The sequence below is a fragment of the Sebastes umbrosus genome, chromosome 5, assembly GCF_015220745.1.
Source record: "Sebastes umbrosus isolate fSebUmb1 chromosome 5, fSebUmb1.pri, whole genome shotgun sequence".
Taxonomy (NCBI): domain Eukaryota; kingdom Metazoa; phylum Chordata; class Actinopteri; order Perciformes; family Sebastidae; genus Sebastes; species Sebastes umbrosus.
Genome location: NC_051273.1, coordinates 13,231,751 through 13,255,487, shown reverse-complemented (window position 1 = coordinate 13,255,487; position 23,737 = coordinate 13,231,751). Strand labels below are relative to the sequence as shown.

Below are 23,737 nucleotides of genomic sequence, written 5' to 3'. Positions count from 1 at the left end.
ACTTTCGGCGAGTGGAAAATCAGGGCTAAAGTCGTGTAGTGTGAACTAGGCATTAGTGCTGCTACCTGAGCTCTCCGCTGCATGCATCGCACTGTATTCACTCACATGTTCACTACTATACTATTCACAGCTCTGGGGTTGACCTCCAAAATAAATGCAATCATTCCTACCGATAGCTTATAAACATGAAAGATAACCAATTGAATATTATATTCACATCCGCAGCCCCTTTAATGTTCACATTAACATTAACTTACCTGTTTAGATATGTCAGCGCCAATAGGGCTGCATGTTTTTTGTTAGTTTGTACCAGCTGTTTTGTTACTATTTCGTGTAATTTTCAGTGGGATTGTATGGATTTAGTCCATAAATCTGATCATTTTTACTTCTAAGAATGTAACGTTAGTTAAAACAACTTTGCATTAAAACAGTGGGTAGATCACTTGTTCATTCGTCCATTTTTCAGATTATAGTTTTTAATGTGCTGACAAAAACTGAAAATCATGTAGTCATTGTTTCTGTTGAAGAAATTAACACTGCCTTGCAATACTGTGATTTTACTGTGTGCACTGAGCATTTATTACACGGCTTCTGTCGGGAAACTCGCTTTTCCAACCATTTCCTGCGAGCTTCACTTGTGACTTCTGGTGTCAGGCCTGGGCAGCTTGTTGTGTGGTTTCATATATATTCATATATGACAGCTGGCTGCCAACAGATTACTGGTCTTTCATGTGATTGTGCCAGAGGGGTTGAGTCTTTGTTGCCAACTATCCTGATAATACTTAAACCGCAGGAATCCTACCCACCCATGACATGTCTTCTTCCCATGTATTTGAATCTTGGAGGGACGGGGTGCCTATATGTCACTCCATGATAAGTGTTGGGAATTACACAGTAATTAGTTTGCCTATTCTAAACAAACCCTGACTGGCACTCACAGTGGGAGACGCCTGAGGAGTAAAGATACTGTGCCCACTGACTCCAAAAGCAGCCTCTGCTAACCTCTCGTCTCCCAAATATGCAGAGAAAATATTATTCTAGGATTTGTTTCACTTGAATAAATCAAACATACAGACATAATGATATGGAGATGCATTTAAGCTTCTGTTATATTGTTTAAGTCTGTTGCTGAATCGTTTTCTTCCCTTCTTAATTCTCCAACCAGATTAGTAACACCTCAGAGACGGAATATGTTTTTTTCAGTTGTATATAAAACATACAGTAAATTAGCCGTAGCAAAAATAGCAACAGCCTAATATTTGATCCATATCATTAACTATGTGCTATATGAGCTGCTTAAGGGAAGGCGATACGATGGTGAGACAATAAAAATTTGTCAACCATCAGACATTTTATGATACCATTTATACCGAGGGTGTTTTTCGCTTTTATATCTCTTGTTGTATTGGACCATTGTGTGCAATTTTGGCAATATTGGATATGCATGATAGTTGCAACAATATGATGAAGGGCCTAGATTTAGATTAACTCACTAAACATTCACATCTGGTGATTTATCCATAAACAGTTTTTTGATGGAATTTCCAGAAAATGTATGACAAATAAATAGCAATATCGCAATGAAAAATTAAACTGTGTTACATAATCTCATCCATATTGCCCACCTTGCCATTGGTATTGGTTATTGGTATTTAACAACCTAAGTCTCAAACAGAGTCCAGTCAGCTTGATGTCATGGCATAACAGGTTAGTTGGGGCTCGCTCCATCGATTGAACTTTAACTCTTACTGCAGCACTTGCATGGAAATGCCTGTCAGTCATCAGAGACGGCTTCGGCTACTGATTTGCATTTCATCCAGCTTTGGCTGAAACAGAATTTGAGCTCCTCCGACACAAACAGCACAACTCTGACCGCATTTGGTCTCCACTTTGTATGCAAGATCATACTGGAGGGAATGTGATGGAAGGGCTCACTAGTGCTTTTCTTAAGTAGGGTATTCCGCACATTCCTATCTTTGTCCACGGAGAGATTTCTAAATGAATCCCGTTGACTTCATGCACTTCTTGTGTCACCTTCAAAAACATTGTCTTGTGGATTATGTGGTTCCATACGCGCCGTCCTCATGGCACAGCAAAGATTTTTGTCTACCGTCTTCTCAAATCGCACCCGAGACACCTTCCCCTCGTCTTTTTCTTTAATTCTTTCCTTATTCTTTTGTCAAGTTTGATGTCTTCAGTGTCGCCCCTCCGCCCTCTCACAGTGAACTCTGTGCTCGCTGCAGCAGTGCTGCTGCTCTGTTGTTTAACTCTGGCAGACAATTATCTCTGAGACGCCAGGACAGAGAGAGCAGCTCTCCACGACAATTTCCCCGCTAACCTTAAATCAGTCCACACTGCCCATCAACCACTAAATGGCACAAACACACACACTTAACCACACCGACACACGCAGGTACTCCCTAAAGCGTTTTCTCTCTTTTCATTTCTCTTGTATTTATGCTATTAAAGCTGTGTGTGGACACTAAAGTTCATCTACCACACTTACACATACACACACACATACACACACAAGCACCGCTTCAATCACTGTCACGAGCCTCAGGAAAAACCTCTCAATCAGCCCAACAACACATGACAGTATCTACAATAAACCGGCCATTAAAAGCCGAGCATATGCATCGCCTTTCTCTCTGTTTACCGCTCCTCACGAGTCGGCGGAATCTTTTTATTGACAAACCACACCTTGAAGACCTTGGAGGTTTTTAAACGCGGTTAGAAAAGGTCATGACATTCAGAAATGACATTCTCTTTGGGGAAATGGCTTGGATGTCTGGCCGTTAAATAAGGTTAGTTCTATCGGCTCGATTTCCGAGCTGTTCGGCGTCCTCCGCATCGCTCTAGAGTGGTCGGATCTAATACTAAAAGCTCTCAGTGCAGGTTGTGAGTTGTTTCGCCATGCGTGATACTCTCCCCTAGAGGCTAATAAAGAGTGCAGAACATGCTCTCACACACACATGCCAACACACATTCAGTATAAGCGTTTACATGCCAATCTGAGTATGGTGGTGGTGGTGTGTGTGTATATGTAGGGATGTATGCATTAGTGGTGGATGGCTGGAGGGTTGCCGCTGACAGTTAATGATACACTTCTTCATGCACACGCAGAAACACTTTAATGCATCCAGCATAGCTCGCTGCTATCTCAGTTCCTCGCTCCCCTCCTCGGCTCTTCTCATGCAATGAAGGAATTGAAATGCAAGTGCTTAAGGGTAAAGCCTCGAAGGCCCCAAACAGAAACCATTAACCCTTTAGTAGTCCCCCTGGCCTCGCAGCTGATGAGTTATTCAAGGCTTTTGACAAGGATCCACCCTCTTTACATTCACTAATGATGAAGAAAGGTCAATGAACACGCTGAGAGATGCCTTTGGCAAAATAATCTCGGGACTCAATACTCCAAGGCTGTATCGGCCGTCTGAAGTGATAAACGGCCATTTTTTTTTTGTTAAATTCAAGTCCCCCCTTCCTGCTGTATTACTGTAACGTGTTCGAAACAATCAATGGGCTGAGCTACTCGCAAGCCAGAGTCCTGTCACCGTTGACACTGTTAATTAGCACTGAAGAATCCCAGGAGCTTTTGTCTGAGCACATTTGAAAGGAGACGAGCGGATTAGACCGTTTTGCTTTACATTTGTTATTCCTAATACCATCTAGCACGGGGAGATCTTAGTGATGGTGGGTGGCTCCCAGTGGGCCTCCAGCCACAGATCTGCGTCCCAACATGAGGCAGCTAAAAAAGTCTGGAAAGGGGCCCATGTGCCTTTCACCAGAACAGGAAGCAATCCTAGCACAGATCAGAATCCGAGAGCTATTCCCATCTTCCACGATTGTTAATTTGCATTGCTTTTATATATCTAGCACTAAATTTGAATTTTTGTGTCTTTTTGCTTTGTTTGTCGACATTTGACCGATTAATGTGGGTTTTTGATACGACTAGCAACCCCCTTCTTTGTTCCAAATCAGACCAAACCAGACAAAAAGGGATTGATAAACCACCCAAAAATATACTTGGGTGGTTTATTAACCATCTAAGTATAGACCCTTTTACAGCCATCGTCATGACAAAAATATGTGTGCACTTGTTGGCAATGGAAGTGGTGTTTTTCCCAGCTATCCAGATGAGTTCGCAAGCTTTAAACATTGGATTAAAACGGTTACCAACATCAACATGTCTGGTTGACGCGTGTTCGATTGTGAGAATCGATATTCCAACCTCGTCATTTCTAGCTGGTGTAAGGTTACACTCTTGGTTTCTCCCAACAAATACGTGTATACAGTATGTCTGGCTGCTGAATATAGAGTGCTCTAGAAATAACGTATTTTTGCAGGCAATCCAGAAAGTGAGCATCGCCCTGGTTCCCTCGACAAAAAGCCAATGGGATTTTTCCATTTTCTTTTGGATTATTGTAGAAAATAAGATCTGTGGCAAACAAACGTTTATGATACCTACACTTTTTGTTCAGCTAGATAATCTTCACAAATAAACCTGGACCTGGAAAGTCAATTTGTTTGGGTTGCATTCACGGGCTTTGGTGGTCAATGGCCATACTTCCATTACCAAACTGTACACTTAGTACTGTAAAAGGGTCTATATGTATATATTCAGTCAATGAATTAAGCAACAAGCATGCCTCCATAGAGTGTTGCAACATGTACTATTTTATGGGGGGGAAATAGTGTTATTGTTGATGAATAAGTCTGGTTACATACTATTTAATTTATCAACAAATTCCATGTAAAGACCAAAACCAACAATACATTGATCACTAAAAAGTATTGTCTGTGTATCTAAAAGCTGATATATCATATTCCTCTGTGCCATAGAGCTCCATTGTTTGTTCAAAAAACGATTAAAAACACATTAATGAGCCAAATTGGTGCACTGCAGTGAACGTGGGCACTGCAGTTTATTTTGAGTCAATCCCACACATAGATATAACACACCATGCTGGTGCCATAAATAATCACCCAGAGACCCAAATGTGTTTACTCCTTTTTCAGTAAAGTTTGCTAAAAAACTACATTGAGGAAATTATTTTATCCATTTTCACAAACAAAACCATTTATTTTTTAGCCATTTTTTATAGATAAACATCTTCACTAGAAACCAATGGGTTTGGGGCTGCGAGCCACAGAAAGGCATGGAAAGTTGGTAAGGATTGCGAGACGAACCAACACATCGTAAGATTTTGGTCTTTTCATGGGATTTGTTGACAATAATATAAAATATCGCCACCCATATCCTAGCCGTAGAGGCAGAAGACTTCTAGACGTGCTGTATGCAGGTCTCCAGATTGAGCAATGCTGGCTTTATTGTGAAAAATTATTCAATTATAATGTACATGTAGCTGTACGCTGTTGGACTGAAGCGAGACAGTTGTCAGGAATCATATAAGGAGAGCAAGTTGAAATTAATGGTTACATGTTGACTTACACAATCTGTGGTCGAACTCTCGCTGTTGCTTTAGCAAGTCTGCAATTAAATCTAGGAAAGTGTTTTTTTTAAAGAGTGAATATGTTATTGTTTTGACATTGTATGTCTAGGTTATGTGGAAATGATGTGTTTCAGTATGTGTTGCTTGGATACAATAACATAGTTACTTGGAAATAGTGTTTTAACAATAGAAGTGATCAGAAAGTACAGATTTAGTTAACTTTGATTCACTCTTTTCCTCGCACATTATGCAGGACAAATAAACGACGATAGAGGAGCCCAGTGATTGGATTATGGGTCTTATTTACTAATAAAATAGCATTTTTATTTTTTTTTTTAAATTGCCGGTGTAACTTTGATCATTATTTTCTCGACAGATGGCATTAGCCTCCTTTTATATGGCTAGTCTGTGACCCTTTACATTCTGCCATAATTGCCTTTAATAGTATGAATGCAATATAATTGAACTGACATTTCCGGTACTCACGTTCACTGTCACGAGAGCAGTGAGTCAACTTGATGATTAATACTGTATGTAAATGGGAATCCATCTGCTCTGTTTCCAGCTACAAAGGGAGATGTGTGCACTGCATGAAAAGTAGGATTTTTGTCAGAAAGCACTGCAGCACTGTAAATTGCCGCCGAAGTGCAGGTTAACAACTGTTCACAGGAATTTGTAGGCAGGACAGTAAACTACCAGGAACTGCCAGGAATTGATGTGGACTTTTAATTTCTGTCAGTTTTACGAGCTTGAGATGGTTGGCAGTACAGCCGCTAGTCCAGTGGAGGCTTTCACCTGTAAATAAAAATGCTGGGAGCTACAAATGCAAATCAGGATAGCAGGGGGGTTTTGACCTTTTTCTAAAAGGTAAAAGCTCCATTTTAAGAAAATCTCATTTAGACACCGGGGACGTTTTTTTGCATGATTAATTTGCACGTCAATATATTTTTTTCAAACTGTTGTTTTAGTCATTAGTACTTTCACAGAGAACGTGAATATTGTCCGGCGAAAAAACGACTTTTTGTGAATAAATAAAAGCAATTTTTTTTTTTTTTGGAATGAGGTTGATTTTTCTGAGCAAGTAAAGGCATCAACCAATCACGTTGTGCGGAACGTGTTCAGTTGCGCCTATTTTTATGAAACAGCAACACAGAGGCTCCCTAGTCCGAACCAAGACGGCAAACTTTATTGCTCCTTTCAACTTTGACAAAGGCAGCGCTGACCAGATCCACTCCTTCCGTTCTCACCTTTCACAATAAAAGCCCTAGACATATTAACAAAATCAATGATCCTAGACTGCCTTATCTGAGTTATGTTCATGTCTCTATTATTTAGTATATACACTTTTATTTTATGTTCGGCAATTTTTATTTTATCTAATTGAAAAATGTCCCTTTCCTGAACTAGTATAATTATAGACTCGTAAATTGTAGCTTGATTAATTACCTTGTATGCCACTAGCAATGGTCAATAATGTTATTAAATAAAAGTTACACAAAAACAGTACACTTTATTTCAACAATACTTTCCAATCAGTCAGTCACTTGTGTCAACTGCTGAATGCTGTGAGTGGGCTGTCTCACAAGATGACTCAGTTATGCGCAGAACCTGGCAGGAATACTGGGACTTAAGTGACACAGAAAGACATCTTTACAGTATTAAAAGACATGTAGGCGTTGGTGGAATACAGAGCGGGAGCCCACGGGAAGAGATGGTCATTACTCTTCTGAGAAAAGGAAATACAGGATTAAATCAAACACTCCACAGAATCGGCAAGCACCTTACTGGACTATACATTGCAACAGATATGATGAAGAAGGAAGGGAATTAATATTAGGACTAATTGATGAAAAACCATGGATTTATACTGTTTTTTGTACCAGGCTGTAAACATATTTATTTCTGCTGTAAAGTTGGGCATTTTAACATGGGGGTCTATGGGGATTGACTCACTTTTGGAGCCAGCCTCGACTGCAGTGTTTGGCACCGCGTCGGCTTCATTTTTCAGCACCTGAGGTTGCCGCTTGTGAAAAACACGTTACGTTGGGAAATCTGCTCGGAAAGATATCATTGAAAGAACATAATCCTCTAATTAATTATTAAAAAGCAACAGGAATAATAAAGATAATCTATTTGTTGTTGTTTTTGCTGCTCCATACTCCAGTCCAACAGGTGGAGTTAATGCACCTATAAGCTGGTTTGCCAACCGCCATTAAAACTAAAAAAGAAGAAGACTCAGTTCGTTTTGCTCCTGAAGTGAAACAACAACTGATGGCAGTGAACAGCAAATTGTTATCCATGGAAGAGCGGGTGGCTGTTTTGGAAACCAAAGTAAACGGCGACCCCAGTGTGGAGGCGATTAAGAGGAAAGGACGGGCTTTACCAGACGTATTGATATTTGCTGCTCCTGGTACCCAGCTGAGTTGAACCAAGGGTCAATCCACCAGTCCAATTTGTCGGTAAACGCAGACTTATTCCCCTCAGTGATTCCAGTCAATAATGTTTGACCTCATGTGAAAAACTGGAACACAAAGGCGGAGAGAGAGTGGTACTCACAGACTTGGGAGCTGCAGTCACCGAGCGCAGTCCCACATCAAAGGGAAAGAGCATGTGTCACCGTCATCAGTTCTGATATTTATGCAACCATGAACGTTGCATATCGATAGTGTCAGTGTGACAGGGAGGATAAGCCTGCAGAGGAAAGGCTAAAGTGGATTTAGAGTGAGGGGAGGGGGGGTGTATGTGGAGGAGCAGATAAGAGTTAAGGGCTTTTTTTTAGGATCTGACACATTTCAGTGTGAGGTGATATCGTCTGCCTTTTATTCATACAACCCTTACATCCCAGTCATTCATTGTCATTGCACGGAGTGCACACAACTCAGCACTTCCAAATAGCGGTCTAAAGCCTGGAACGCACTCAAATTGGATGTGCATCACACTTAACTTTCAAATGCACCCATTGTTTTTATTTGGCAGCATTTCGTGGTGCATCAGACCACCTTGAAATGTCGACGCTTAAACTGTTTTGATTTCCTGACGCATTTAAAAAGCAGCCAGACCTGTGCGGATGGGCCTATAGCCACATTTTTTTTTTTTGGTATTGCCTAAGCAGTACATTAGTACAGGTATGAATGTACTTTACTTGAGTATTTCCATTTTATGGTACTGAATACTTCTACACCACTACATTTTTGAGGGAAATATTGTACTTTTTACTCCACTACATTTATCTGACAGTTATAGTTCCTAGTTACTTTTCATTTAGATAAAGAGTTTAGAGAATACAGTTCATTTTTACAGATTAAACCAGTGACTCCCATTCTCTTTGGCTTAACCCTTCTCAAAAAGGTAGTGTCTGGTGTAGATTAAACTACCAAAAGAACAACATTTACAACATTAAAACGCTGTTTACATCTTAATGCATCTATCATCCATCAATCTGTCTGCATAAGTACCTTTACTTTTGATACTTTAAGCAAATGTTTCCAAAAATACCTATAAAAAACTTCATCTTCCACCACTGCCTAAAGGCCTTTACACACTGGGGACATTTTTTTTAATCGCACGTCAATATATATTTTTTCGAATTGTTGTTTTTGTCATGAACACTTTCACACAGAACACAAATATTACATGGCGAAAAAGCGGTGTGATTTTTTTTCAGAACAAGGTCGATTTTTCTGAGCTTTTTGCACTGCTAATAAAAGGCATCAACCGATCACATTGTACGGAACGGATATATTCAATACGTACACAACACAGATTTTCCATAGTCCAAATCAAAACGGCAAACTTTATTACTCCTGTCAACCTTGACAAAGGCAGCGCAGACCAGATCCACTCCTTCTGTTCTTACCTTTCAAAATAAAAGCCCTAGACATATACACTGCGTAAGTGTTTACCAGAGGCAAATTTACTCAGAGCATTTCGTTAAAAGGAAACTAAAATATCTTACAGTTGTTTAGGCTTTACAACAATTTACCTCAGACAGACTGCCAGATGCTGCTCTGGGTCAATAGGATCCAGATTTTGGCCTCTGCCTGCGCAATTCTGTTCAAACCTTTTATTGAAAACGTGTTGCAACTGCAACACTTTTGATGCAAAATATTTGCAGGCGAGTATTTCGCATTTTCATGTAATTTATTCGTCACGCCCCCGGTGGGTAAAGGCCTAAAGCACATACACTACATTTCTTGTGCTGTTTGTAGGACTATATAAAGAAGGCCTATCCATCGTAATGTAAATCAGAACTTCAGTAAGCCAGATCCTTCGTGTTTCATTCCTCCCGTTTGCAGTGATCCCACAGAAATGTCAAGACGAAGAGCATCAATGTGACACACGTCAATTTCACTCTTAATTTCTGCCTTAAACCTGCAGTAGGCAGATTATTTTTGGCATCATTGGGCAAAAACTCATATTGTAATTCAAGTGTTCTGTGAGAACATTTTACTTCTGCACCTCCTCATGGCACTGTTTTTAGGCTTTAAAAAATCTACTTTGGCCAATCACAGGTCATTTCAGAGAGAGTGTTCCTATTTGCTGTGCTCTCGCTGGTGGGCGTTGCTTGGTATTTCCTCAACTGATCTCAACATGGCTACAAACTTTCTCATTTTACAGCTACAACAGTACACTCCAAGATAAGAAATAGGAATTATAGTAGAATATTGATTCATATTTGATCAGCGTTGCCTAGTTTGATCGTTTGATTGGAGTTTATGAGTGATTGACAGCTGCTCAGAGACGGCAAGGCTCCAGCTCGGCTCTGATTGGTTGTTTTCCTCCGGTCTGTGAAATCTTGTAGATGCCATTAGGAGCGCCGGAGGACACCGGAGGCACATGATTTTTTTCAGATTGCCTGTCTCATGCACTATACTGTCAGGATATAGTGACGTTTTTAAATCATATTTGCTCCATTTCTACCCACTGCAGCTTTAAATACATTATCCAGATTAACTGCATCTGACATTAGTGACTTAGTTTTTTGCCTTTTTAGTGCAGCCCATCTTTAGTGCAGGACAGCAGACAGAGGCTATTAAGAATTAATTAACAGCACCACAATTAGTTTTCTAGTCTCAGTATAAAAAAGGATTCATTCTCATTCCAGACTGCAATCTCCCAAAGCAACATGCGACAAGAGGGTCATTTTTTGTGTTTTGTTTAGTTCTGTTTTAAATTATCCACGCAGCTGCGGCGCACATTGTTGCAGCGCACATTGTTGCAGGAGATGCTGGACGGTTGTGAATGTTTCTATCCAGGCCTGAGACCTTGAAATGTTAACCACTTAACAGATTCCCAGTGTGTGAGAAAGGAGGTTATTCACACACACATAGATCAGACTGAGTTTGGTATTGTGTGTGTTAGAGAGAGGCGGTGCCTGACCTGTACAGTCTCCAACTGCTGTATAAAATACTGTGAATCAATGGTGCTCACTTCAGGACTCTATAGCTTTTATCTGAACCTCCCGCAGGCAGCCACCAACAAGGTGCGGAGTAGCGACTGGAGTGCATTCACTGCCTCGGGTTCTGTCTTGGCGTAATAAAGGAATATTTCATGTGTGACACTCACACAGCCTATGGGCGTACACTATCCAAAGCAGACTTTGAGCTAGAAATAATTAACGTAAACATATGGCATGTGCCTCCATTGAATTGTGCCTCGCCTCCACGCCGCCTCGAGCCTTATGCAGCGCCTCGGCTAGAAATAATCCACTGCACATGCTAATCACTTGGCAATTGATTTGGCCCTTTTTGGTCCAACAATTTCTGTAAACCACTGAATTGATCTGAGAGAAATCAATTAACAGCTCAGGGTAGGTAAATATGAACAAAAAATATGGATCGCTCTGTATACAGTATGACCATCTGAGCAAATTCCGGCTCGCAGCTCGTGTGCTCGTGCAGAAAATGCTCGGCGTGAGCAAATTCCACTCAGGTTCGACTAGCCCCAGGTGAGCTGTGATAACCAGGCAGTCTGCAGTGATAAAGTTATCTCATATCCATCAAGAAGAAAATGCACTTAACCCTCAACATTCAGGCCTGCTGTGTTATCAGCACCATAATGGAAATTGATAAAAGGGAGCTGTCTTATCATAATCCTACATACATAACAGCGAATTGCTATTTTAGGAGGCTAGAGGCGAAGGAGCCGGGCGGAACGGAAAGGGCAGGAAGGGGAGGGTTGTCTCCTGCTTGGAGATCAGATGCTATCGGGCCACATTGATGGAGCAGCTCATGGAGATGCAAGGAGCGTCGGTTTGTCGTAAGGCATTTCTCATAAACTGGCCAGACTGTCGCTGTCATCACACGGGCGCAGTAGCTAAGCAACGGCTGACTCAGCGAAATCCTTGGGCCCGCAGCAGGGCTCGCGCACAGAAATAAAACCCTGATAAGCATTAAAAAGTGAAAGAGAGAGACGAGTGCATTGGGAGCTATTAGAGATAGTGAGAGTGAGAGACCCAAATATGAGAGGGAGATTATTATAGAGACAGAGAGGGAGAGAAAGGGAAAGTGGGGCTGCATGAATTTGCTACATGCTGACTCCATTTGTTTGTGTCCCTGTGCATTTTATTAAGCCTCTAACATTAAACAGATTTAGCAGGAAGCAGCCAAAGTCATGGAGTAATTATGCTTTTGGAAATGCTGTGATTAAAAACGCTCGCTTAAAGTATCAATCCACACTGTACTTTGTTTATTCCCAGAACGTGCTGATGTGGATTTACCCTCTAAATTTAGAAAGAGTAGAGAGAGAGAGCAAAAAAAAAAAAAACTACAAGGGAAAATTCATAAAACATTTGAAAAATGGAGATTTATCCATCAGGCGTGCATATAAAGTACATCATTTGCAAGCTCATTGATTTCCCGCATAAAGCACGTCCTTGAATTGATAGGTGCAATAAACATAGGTGTAGGTCACTCCGAATTTTTGGATGCCAGACTCATATCTTCACTCTTCAGCTCAAATAAATACACCTTCTGTTTTAAGAAAGGAGCGAGGAAAGAGAGACTGCGAAAGTGAGAAGTCGATCAATAATGAAAAGGAACAGTATCTGTGCGGCGAATGGCCGTAAATGTCTTCTCTGTCGGGATTCCTTCCTCCAGCTCACGCTGTGCCGAGGGCTCTCTTATGTGTCCAGATACCCCACAGAGGCGTTGATTAAGTCAAGCTGAAGGCCAGAGCCTGCCTGCAATCGAGAGCCCCCGGCTCACTCAGTGAGCTATCAGGTGACCCGTCCCTCTCACGCATTCACTCTCCGCTTAGATACTGATGCCGAGAGGAGCTATTAGAGGCCCAAAAAGCATTCTGCTGGGCGTTGATAACCGGCAGGTACCAGGATGTGGAGGGAAAAAGGGCAGGAGGGAGGGATGGAGCGAGGATATGGCAGTACTGGGAGGCGGAGGAGAGTAAATGATCTCTGAAGGCCATCTTATTAATGGAGGCTTTTCATTACTAGCACTAATGCAAACGATTGGTAGGGCTAATGAGCTCAAAGGTCCGTGCGAAACGAGGGCTCCGCGGAGCAGCAGTGTGTGATGATCATAGCGGGAGACGGAGGTGATGAGTTTTGAACATCATATCAGGTCATGATGAACATTTTGCTTGTACAAGAACAGGAGGAATAGAGAGAGAGAAAAAATGGATGAATGGGCTGATGGGTCGGCAAGTCAATTGTGCAGCAACTCAATATGGCAGGGCTGCTACAGGCAAGAGGGTGTACGGGATGAGCGGCGGAGGGGGAATGAGCGTATTTCACTGTCAGTGGATTGAAGTGTGGTAAAGCGTGGAAAATGTCTTGATCGCGACGGCGTTGCGAGCATTTAAAAAGACGACGGAGCGGCGGCACATTCTTTTGAAGGCGCGGCATCCCCTCATCAAATGTCACGAGCGTCGCATGATGTTCCATTTGTACTCTTTAACCGAACACCAGCGCAGTTTTCCACCCCGAAAAAAAACAAACTGCTTTTAGTTTGTGCTGTGTTAAAGACACCCTTGGTGGTTGCTGTGAACCTTGCATGTAGAGGGATTTAGCCCGATTTACAGCGTGGTGTGTACAGGATCAGTTCTGGCTCAAGAGTGTCTCATGTGGGCTCTCCCTTGGGAGCTGCGGGGGGAGGACCCGAGGCCACTGATTGATGGTCAAGGACACTGAACCCCCTCCCCCACCCTCCTGCTCGGAGGAGCCCATCTCTGAAGCAATGTCCTCGGGGGGATTGGGATGCTGCCTGGCTGGCTGCCGTCTGCGCTGCCCCTCGTGACAGGATGCGACCAACTCGAGGGATGAATCATGCGCTAAATGACAAAATGAATGAAATGGAGACTTAATCCAACACATAAACAACAACAACAGATACCGTTCTGTTCCCTCTGGTTGTGGAACATGTATGAAAACTTACAAGATTGATGATTTCTGAATGGAGCTCGAACCCAGCGTGTGTGACGGTTAGAGGGCTGACAAGAAGAAGAAGGGAAAAGGAGCTCACACTACGTTCCAGTGAATTACGGTGCACAACACTCGAGATGGTACTCAAAACAAACCCCCGCGTTGAGTTGTCACTGTTGCATATTTCAGTATGATTCATTATCTGTGTCAACAGTGACCGAGGTTCAGGGCTTTAGTATTTGTTGTGCATATGATATGTGGGTGACAAAACTGCTGTCGATGGAGATTTGGATGGGAAGGGGGGAGGGAAAGGACGATGGAGAGAGAGAGTGTGGCTCGCTCGTACTATTTAAAGCTGATGGCTTCAATCCAGAATCAGAGGAGAGAGAACCAGGGATTGTTATTTTCATATGACTCTGGCTATAGAGCTGGGGAGGCTTTAGTTTTTCATTTCAATTCGGTTGCAAAACAGTAATTGAAGCGTATCGCTTTCATCTCCACTTATCTCCTCCAGTCCTCTCCCTTTGGAGCGCTGCTTGTCTTCCCGGCGTTTGCGCATCTTGACACTGTTGGTTTCTCTATGATATATTGTCTGGGATTCTGGTACTTCATTGTAGCTCGCTGCTGATGTACATGGCAATTAAATTCAAACCCAAAAGGAGGTAGAGCTCAGTCAGTCTTCCTCTTCCTCTCTCTCTCTCCTGTCCGCTGCTGCAGCCTCGCTCTCGCACCCCTTTCAATCATTGTCTTTTTTTTTTCTCCCAGCTCTCTCTTCCTTTGATTCCCCCCTTCTTCTCCCCCGCATCCGCCTTTCTTTTTACGCTCGCTTTCTGTCTGTCTGTCTGCCTCTTTCCCCCTCTCTCTACTCCCTTCATGTTAATAAGCAGAGTAATGGTGTTGCAGGCAGTTCCTGGTTGGGGAGTTAATTAAAATGGCAAGTTACAACCCACACAGTCAAAACAATGGAGGCCCCGTGCTTTTTTGCAGTGACACAGGGAGATATTAAACAAGCCCAAAATCAAACACTGTGAGGAGGCAGTAATGCAGACTATCCCCCAACCTCACTTAACACTTCCCCTCCTGAAGTACTGAGGGCTTTATTGTTACGCTCTCCAGCCCAGTCAACATTAGTCATATATAGCAGCGATCCAGTAATTACCTTCTGAGCTCCCTGAACTGCTGCACGAAAAAGTGTACAAGATATTAACGTGATTACTGCAGCATTTACCGAGCCAGAAGCTACACTGACACTGATCAGATGAGGAGAAGAAGAAGGGAAACAGTGACATCTGCCTATTCCCCACCCACCACCACAAACACATGAACACACAAACACAACCCAAATGATTTCGCTAGCGTGGCTAGCACAATGCAGCGCACTCAGGCTCCGGCAACATTGGGCCGGCTGAGCAGGACAGGAGCTGTTGCTATGGTTACCATTTCTCGGCTCGCTCTCACAGCCCAGGAAAACTGTGTCATTATCCTGTACTTTGGATAGGAGAAGAGAGAGAGAGAGAGAGAGAGAGAGAGGGAGAGAGAGGAGGGATACAAAGAGTGAGAATGAGGTAGAAAGGGGAGACAAAGATAGAAAGGAGGAAGAGGAGGGGGAACGAACACACACATCATCAAAATTTGCACCCATTTGTGCTCCTCTATTCACCACTTTTCCCTTTTTTTTTCTCCATCCGTCAGTGGAGCTATAGTTTTCACTCTAATAGGTAAACAACTTCAGTGCCGACGAATAATGCTCGAAAATATCAGGTAAAAGCAGTGCTGTGTCAGGTGATAATGGCGTGCCTGTCTTTTTTTTCCCCCCTTTCCCTGGCACTTCCTGTGAAAATTGTCTCCCACAAAGCTATTATGTTGGTATAAAAAGATCAATCTCTGCATCATTGTATTTATTTTAACAACAGCCATATGCCACTCTAATGACATCCAGCGCGGGTTCTCATTGAATAAATACCCGGGCCACAATAATAGGAGCACAGTGGGGATAACAACAACCTCAAGAAAAAGGACTTTTTAGACTGTATATGTTCACGATTGCATCCGTGTGCGTGTGTGTGTTATTTTTGTTGTTTCGCTTTGCTCGGTGCGTTTGTGCAACGTGAGGTCCACATCAGAGGAGTTACATTGTGAACTAATTACATGGCTGTGTAAAGAGAGGCACCCTGCTGATATGGGCTGTGCACCACATGATTTCCCCTGGTAGAGCAGAGCTTGTTTGCACTGCCTCGCCTTGTGTGTGAGTGTGTGTGTGCAGGCATGCATGTGACCCGTACATTCAGGTATATGTGTATGTGTGTGTGTGTGTGTGTGCGGAGGGAGAGCATGTTTTGTAACCTGTGAGGTGTGCTTTATTGAGCTACAAACTAAAAGAGTGTGTGTCCGTGTTGAGGAGGGAGGCAGAGTAGCCCCTCCAAATGAAAGGCTGCCCTCTCTGCCTCTCTGTCCGCCTGACGCAGCTCTCCAGAGAGACCTGTTCATATTACTGTGGCTGTCTGCTGGTCAGAGAAACACAAACAGCACAAAAACAAAGCCGCCCTCCCGACAGGAATGTGGAGAAAAAGACCTCGTGTCGCCCTCATTTATTCTCCTCTCTCTCTCCACTGATGGCTTTCTTTGTGCCTCTAATATGAAAGAGAGGAAAGAGTTTCGAAACTAGAAAAAGATGAGATGGAAGAAAAGTAGTTTAGAGAATCTGAAGTAACAAAAGTACATTTAATCAAGCAGTGCACTACAATTTTTGAGGTAGTGGTTCATTTAATGTTGCTTCTTTTTCACTTGTCATTGTAGGAAAAGCACATAACAGGTGTCCCATAACGATGGCTCTGTGCTATTCAAGTGTTCCAGTGAGAGTATAGCGATGAGCCGGCATGCACGACAGCAGGAACCTGAAATCAAAGCAGCGAAATGGAATTCAGCCATCATTAAATTAATTATTTACACCCGTGCTTTTCCCGCTGCGACAAGTCAAAATGTCTTCCGTGAAAAAGGTCTACTGTAGATCCTTTTTAGATTAAAGGCCTCGCACACCCATACAGGTGTGTTCAATTACTCATTAGACCTTTAGTCAGGTTGAATCTATGGACCAATAAGAATAATAACAGGGTAAGTTGTCCCGCCCCTTACAGTACAGCCGTAACAAAATGAGAATGAGAGAGCTGTCAATCAAGCCCTCAACATACTGTTAGTCTAAAGACCTGTATTAGTGGACTACGAGTGTGTAGGGGCTTTGAAGATTTTACATTAAGAAAATAGATAATAAGCATTGAAAAAAACTTATGTCTACTGAGTTGTTAGCAGCAGTTCCACCAAAGAGTGATTTCCTCTCTTAACTTTCTCACAAGGTTTCATTTAAATAACTGTTTGATGGCCAAAGATGTAAAACTCTCCTATATTTCACACAAAGCAAAGTTTAGAGAATAATCCAAAAAATATTGTTGCAGAATTGTATTTTTTCTTCCTCTTTCCTACCCCAGCAGCACCAATTGTGTTTATATAATGCATCCAAAATGTTATCCATAATTATGCCTATATTTATGCCTATACTTTGCCTATATTTTGATCATTATTTTTCTCTCTGTGAAGCACTTTGGTCAACATTTGTTGTTTTTAAATTTGCTTAACCTGACTTGACATGATGAAAGACGACCTATTATGCATTTTTGTGTTATATAGTTTTTTGTGCATGTAAAAGGTCTGCAAAGTTACAAGTCTGCGCCAAAGTGAAACGCTGCTCCTGAACTGCTTGAAACACCTTGATTGAAGTCCTGCATTTTCCTTCTGTAACATGGTGATGTCACCAAGTAACACATTTGCATAGTACCTTTTCTCGTGGCTAGTTTGGCACGCCCTGAAACAAAGCTACTTAGAGCGGAGCTGTAACGGAGTCCGAAGAGTTTGGTTCAGTTAACCAATCACAAAAGTTGGCCAGCTGACCAATCAGAACAGACTAGGCTTTTTGGGAGGGCGGGACAAGAGCTCAAACAGAGCGTTTCAGACAGAGGGTGAAAAGAGGTGCTGCAACACAGCCGGTATGAGAAAAAATAAAGTGTTTTTTTCATGCTTAAAGCATGTAAACATGTTCTAGTAGAAACCCAAAATACAATATGCAGCCGAAAATTAGTATAGTAGGTCCTCTTTAAAGCTTGATATGATTAAATTTATCTTATGACAATTTGGAGGGGCCCGACCCCCAGGTTGGGAACCACTGCACCTTATAAACTGTATATATAAACCACTTAAAACAAGCTCCACCTCAACCAGGTACAACAGTAGTATTCTGTTTATGCTTTGATACAACATTTTTTTTACTTTAGTAGGATTTTAAGTGCATTTTTTTCTAATGCAGTATGTTTACATTGTGGTGTTGGTACTTGTATTTAAGTGCAGGATGTGAGAACTTCTTCCAACACTGTTCAGCATATACAGCAGCAGCAGCAGCAGTCTTATGAAGTATGAGTTTCTCTTACAAAACGGAGGAACCGACTCCAAACAGCCGAAGTAGCACAGTAATTGCAGTTCATTTGGAAGCACCATACTAAACTGACTGCGGGTTTTCAAAATGGTGAAAGCGCAATCACAACTAATCAGAGCTTCTCTTGTTTCCTGTCCACAGCGCCCAACACTGCACCCTATGGGAGCACAGGAAGCGCGCACGTCCCGCTGGCCTGCCAATACCTGGTCCTGGCTCTCTCCTCCTTCATCAGCGTGTACTAGCAGAGGCCAGTCCAGACACAATGACTGTCGAGAGCATTTATGAATCCTTTTTGACATTGCTGAAGGCTGGAGTCCAATCTGGTACAGTTTGTTGAAAAGCCGTGATGATGGGGAAAATAATCAGCGTTACTTTGTGTGGGGAAATTTTTCTTTTTATTTTCTTTGCTTTTTTTGGTGAAATTTCTGTCATGTAAATACTATGATGTTTTTTTTATTTTTATTATTATTATTATTATTTCCTCTCTTATTTTCTGATTGATTGTGAATCAGTGCTCGCCCCCCCCCCCCCATCCCCCATCACCCCACCCCACTTCCAATCATATCAAAAAGCCCCCAAACTTCCCAAACAAGTTACTTTCATGCCTCTTTCTCTGGGAGGCGACGGCGCATAATTGACATTTTCATCCGTTTTTGTACATGGCTAAAAAGAAGCAATTGTGCCAAGTCTCTCAGTACACAGAATTACCATACCAATGTTGTATTGAATGTATTATGGGTTGTTGAACAAAGGAAAGACATTTAGATTCCTAACAATACAAATTCTGAATATGGAGTGTGCTTAAAAAAGAAAAAAACAGAAAAAAAAATCAAAAGAACATAAAGGCAGGGCTTTTTCAGGACCTGTATTGTCATGATTACTCAATAGATGGATGAACAGTGTTGAAGGTGTGCTTTGTTGTATTCTGAAATGGGTCCTTCAGTTACTATGCCTGCCTAACAGATTTGATCAGGCGGCCGTCAAAGTAGCAAAGTATACTGTATTGTATCTTTATATTTTAATATAGTGTAGGCTTTTGTTTTAAAGTGGGACCAGCTTTTCTCATTCGACCAAGAGCATTAACACAGTCCATGACTTTGTACAGTATGAAGGGAGGAACATCGTTGCCCTATGTTTACATTTTTCTTGAAAATATAAATAACCACAGTATATACTCCATATTTTTTTTTTTCCTTTCAGAGAGTCCACATAACGTGAATGTCACAACAAACTGTTGCAGCTGAGAAGAAAAAGCAGAGCCCGAGCTTTTCTCAGCTCTTTGAAACGCGCCACCTCCAGTGGGCGTCTGAGCAGAGCGTCTTGCCTCTGAATTTGTTGTGTGCTCACTGATCATCGACTGGCTGGAAAACCCACAGCTGCACACTGTAGGTCGCTCGAAGTTTTTGGCTTCAACTTTTGGCATGATACTTAAATAATGGACTCTGGGAAAGCAGCATTCTGCAGCACGGTACTTTATTCCCCTGTTTTTTTTTTACAGATAATTCAATACTTAAATATAGTCTCTTTTATAGTAAATATATCTACTTCATTGCACCAGTAAACAAATAAAGGACATCCAGAGAGCCATAGGTCATGTAACTTAAGATTTCTGGCAACATATATGATCTAAAAGAAAAAGTATAAATAATGCCGAGTTCACACTACACAACTTTAACCCTGATTTTCCATTTTTTGTTTTTGTTTTTGAAGCTCCCCGACAAAAGCCCTAGATTAAATCCGCGTTGCCTCGCCACTCGCACATTGCCGCTCGAGCGTCATGTGTGAACTGCTCAAAGACGCGCGCCGAGAGGTTCGCCAATGCCTCGCAGACACATTCCAGATATCTAGCATGCTAAATATCTGGACCTGTCGGGGACTCCGGCCACGAGCTACAGCAAATGAGAAAGCGTAGTAAAGTTGTTGTTGCACCTAGAGGAATAAATAGTAAAAAAAAGAGTGTGGAAACAGGCTATTTTTTAAACATCTCCCAACAACTACATCAGCAATGTGTCATTTACCGTGTGTTTCTCGCGTGTTTTCGTGACAAAAACACAGTTTGGAGACCTCATCAGGGATTCCTCCCGGTGAAAGATCTTGTAGTGTGTGACTCCCCTGTCGCCAGTCAGTCATGCTGTGTGAAAACCACAACATGACCATTAAAAACTCCCGATTACAACACAGGAAGTTATGTAGTTTGAATAGTACAGCGATTGACGACTTTGAAAGTCGTGTAATGTGAACTTGGCAAAAACCTCCAAACTGAGTCCTTCTTATATTAATAATGAGCAACAGAACACAAAATAAAGCTCCATCGCTACAAACATGGCCTAAGGTGCTAACGGTTCCTCCGAGACGAGAGTCCATTTTATCCAAACAGCTGATCAGTGAATGTCCAGCGGAGAATACATTAAACCATGAGGTCGTTTAATAGGAGAAAAATGTGGCTTTTTGTTCACTGAAATCAACCATATCAAGGCTCCAGAAAACAATTGTTATCGTAAAGGGTTTGCTTTTTCGACATGGCATATTCATCCTCAAGTATCTTCAATTCATGGTGTAAACAGAGATACTGTACTGTAATGCCTTAATAGTACCATAGACATCAAATTAACCTCCTTTAGAAGGACACTTCCAGAAGCTCTCAATAAGATACAACTCATTACTGCTTATCGAATGTTCATAAACCAGTAGCTGACTTATCTTTCTAATTAGGCATTATATTCAGTCAAAACTAAATTTCTCAACTTATGGCTCTTGCAGGTATTTTCAAATAAGCCAGTTGCAACTGATAAAAATGCAGTATTCGTCGTGCAGGTTGACATAATGTTCGCAGGTCTCGTTTGGATTTGGATCGTGTTATATTTTGCCCCCGCGATCGAGGGACTAACAGTTCACGCAGTATTTTCACATGAACTTGTAACTGCAAAACCCTATAGAGAAATAGCCATCGCAGTTAAAAGACTTAAAGCACAAACACTGTTATTACTTTTACGTTGTGTGGTGATTTGTTTTAAGGGTCTGCTAAACATTTTTTTTTATTTGATTTTATTGTTTGTACTGAAATTGTTATCAGCTTGTTTTACAAATTATGAAAATACTGCACCATATGATCTTGTTTAAATGTTAAGGTATAATGAAAATGGGTCAGAAGTATATTTATTCTCTTCCTTTATGAAAACAATGTATAAAAAATTACATTTGAAACATGTAAAACTGGATATGTGACATTTATTTGAATGAGGCACAGTATGGCATAGTTTATAATGTTGTCGGGTTCATTTAGATGCCATGGCTGTTGTTGATTTTTTGTCAGACGAGTACATTAAAAAGAACAATGTTTGCAATCAAATTACCTACTTTTTGAAACAGAGAGGGTGTGAACCAATATAACAGTATTATAGAACAGAGTCAATGTGTGTATATTTGGAGAAAATAGGATACCTTTTGATCTTTAGAGCCAGTGTGTAGTCATAGTTTTCACACACTTGCGTGTTTGACGATGTGCAGAGAGTATGGTTGTGCTGCATGTCAAAGTTAACCTGTGTTTTTGAGGTGGCCATTTTACAGATATTCATACTTTTTATGAATGGAAACCGTTTTTTTCCAACAACCTTTTGGTTCTTAAACCTGGTCTAAAAATACATACAGTACCTCCTTCAGACCAGCCGGCTATGTTTGTTTGTGATTTATTTGAATCGACTTTTTTGCTGATGAACTAAAAACTACTGCTATTCAGAGTCAAGATGATTATTATTATTGTGGCACATTGGTGACAGTCTGGAGTTACGTTGGTTGCTTGTCCGAGCAGTCGAGACCATGCTAGTATTCATACATATGAAATGTACTGGATGTTGATTATTTTTTGAATATTAACAAGTCCCTTTTATCGAATCACTATTATTTGCAATAAAAGTCTTCATGTTACAATATAAACCCACATCTGAGTTAATGAGCACTCAAAGGGGTTGTTGTTGTTATCAGATAGGATAAGGTTTGAGTCAGAGCGCGCCGTTTAGACAATGTCCTCCTCAAAATATAAACTGTCTTGTCACTACAGTACGTTCTCCCTGCACCCAGCTGTTCCCCGTTAAAACCAATGCTGTTAGCAGGCTTCTCATTTTTAGATTTTATGAGCTGTATCAACATTTATTTTGTGGGTTAGTTCAACTTCAAAATGAGGTGTTGGTTGTTACCAGTCAGGCTGTTCTCATACACCTCATACACCGTTTGTAGCTACAGTATATCTACGAAAAGTAATGCACTGCAATTCATATATATATACCACAAAATCATTTCTTATGTAATCCACACAATCGTGAACCAGGAAGTATAAAGAGCGACAAACACCATAGGGAGGAGGTCGGGTGGATGGGTATGTCAAAAAGCACTGGACTTTCGCCCAGGAGACCGGTGTTCGTACCCACAACGTTGATTTATTTGTCACATAACTTCTTTACTTAAGTTATTTTCCTAAACCTGACTAAGTAGTAAAAAGGAGGAACAATTTTTCAGTTATCATGCAAACTGCTGTATGAGGATACGTTGACCTACTGTAGTAAACGAGCATCGTTCAGCCAAAGATGGTTTGTTTGAGAGGGAAAACACCACTCTGTACTGTTTCGCTTTTTAAAAACTGAGGTAAAATTGCGTTTTTTTTCGCTGTTCAAAAGGTCCAGCTACGTAATGAGTCTGTTGGTCAATAAATAATCTGACGTTGGCTGACTGCACACATCAAAATCTAGCCGGCTACGTTGTAGCAAGACAGCAGTCGATTACTTCAACCCGGTTTCACGGGAAGGCGTAAAAATAGCATGACATTACAAGGACAGTCGGCGTGTCATGAGGACGCATTTTAGGCTTTTTGTGTGTCATTTGTACTCCACACAACAAAACTACTACTAACATCCGCAGTGAGGTTGAGGCAACAGAACCACTCACTTAGGTTTAGGAAAAACATCATGGCTGGGCTTAAAATAATGATGTAAACTAAGTCAAATACGTACGGAAACAACGTAACATAAGTACGGAATACACGTCACAAACATCACTAACCTAACTTCGGAAACAAAACACTGGTCTCCCGGTTGAAAGTCAGAAATTTTGTTGGACCCATCCACCTCCCCTTCTGCCCGCCATAAGCGGTCTTTCACGCTTTTTATTCTACGTCACTAGCTCCGAGCATATTTTCGCAAATGCGTTTACATCGTAGTCAGTACAGACTACATGGCGTGCAAATGACACGCCAAAAGCAAGGAAGGCGTTTCTTATTGCACACTGTCATTCATATACGCCTTTTATTGCAAACGGGCTGAGTACTGAAGATAAAGATAGCAGATTGTAATTTAGTAATACTCAAAATCCCTTTGTAGTTATATAAGGGTTAGTGTACAGCGAGCCGGTCATTGTTGTGAAAGAATCCCCTTCAGG

At 41.5% G+C, this 23,737-nt stretch overlaps 1 protein-coding gene across 2 annotated transcripts in view; it reads left to right on the top strand.

Moving 5' to 3' along the window:
* Nucleotides 1-20,190, top strand: part of negr1 (neuronal growth regulator 1) — a 167,264-nt gene extending 147,074 nt beyond the window's left edge. For both annotated transcript variants that reach the window (XM_037769190.1, XM_037769189.1), the window contains one exon: nt 18,452-20,190. In XM_037769190.1, the coding sequence (XP_037625118.1) occupies nt 18,452-18,552 (101 nt within the window). In that variant the 3' untranslated portion in view covers nt 18,553-20,190. The remainder of the gene's footprint in view (nt 1-18,451) is intronic.
* Nucleotides 20,191-23,737: the final 3,547 nt, after the last annotated feature.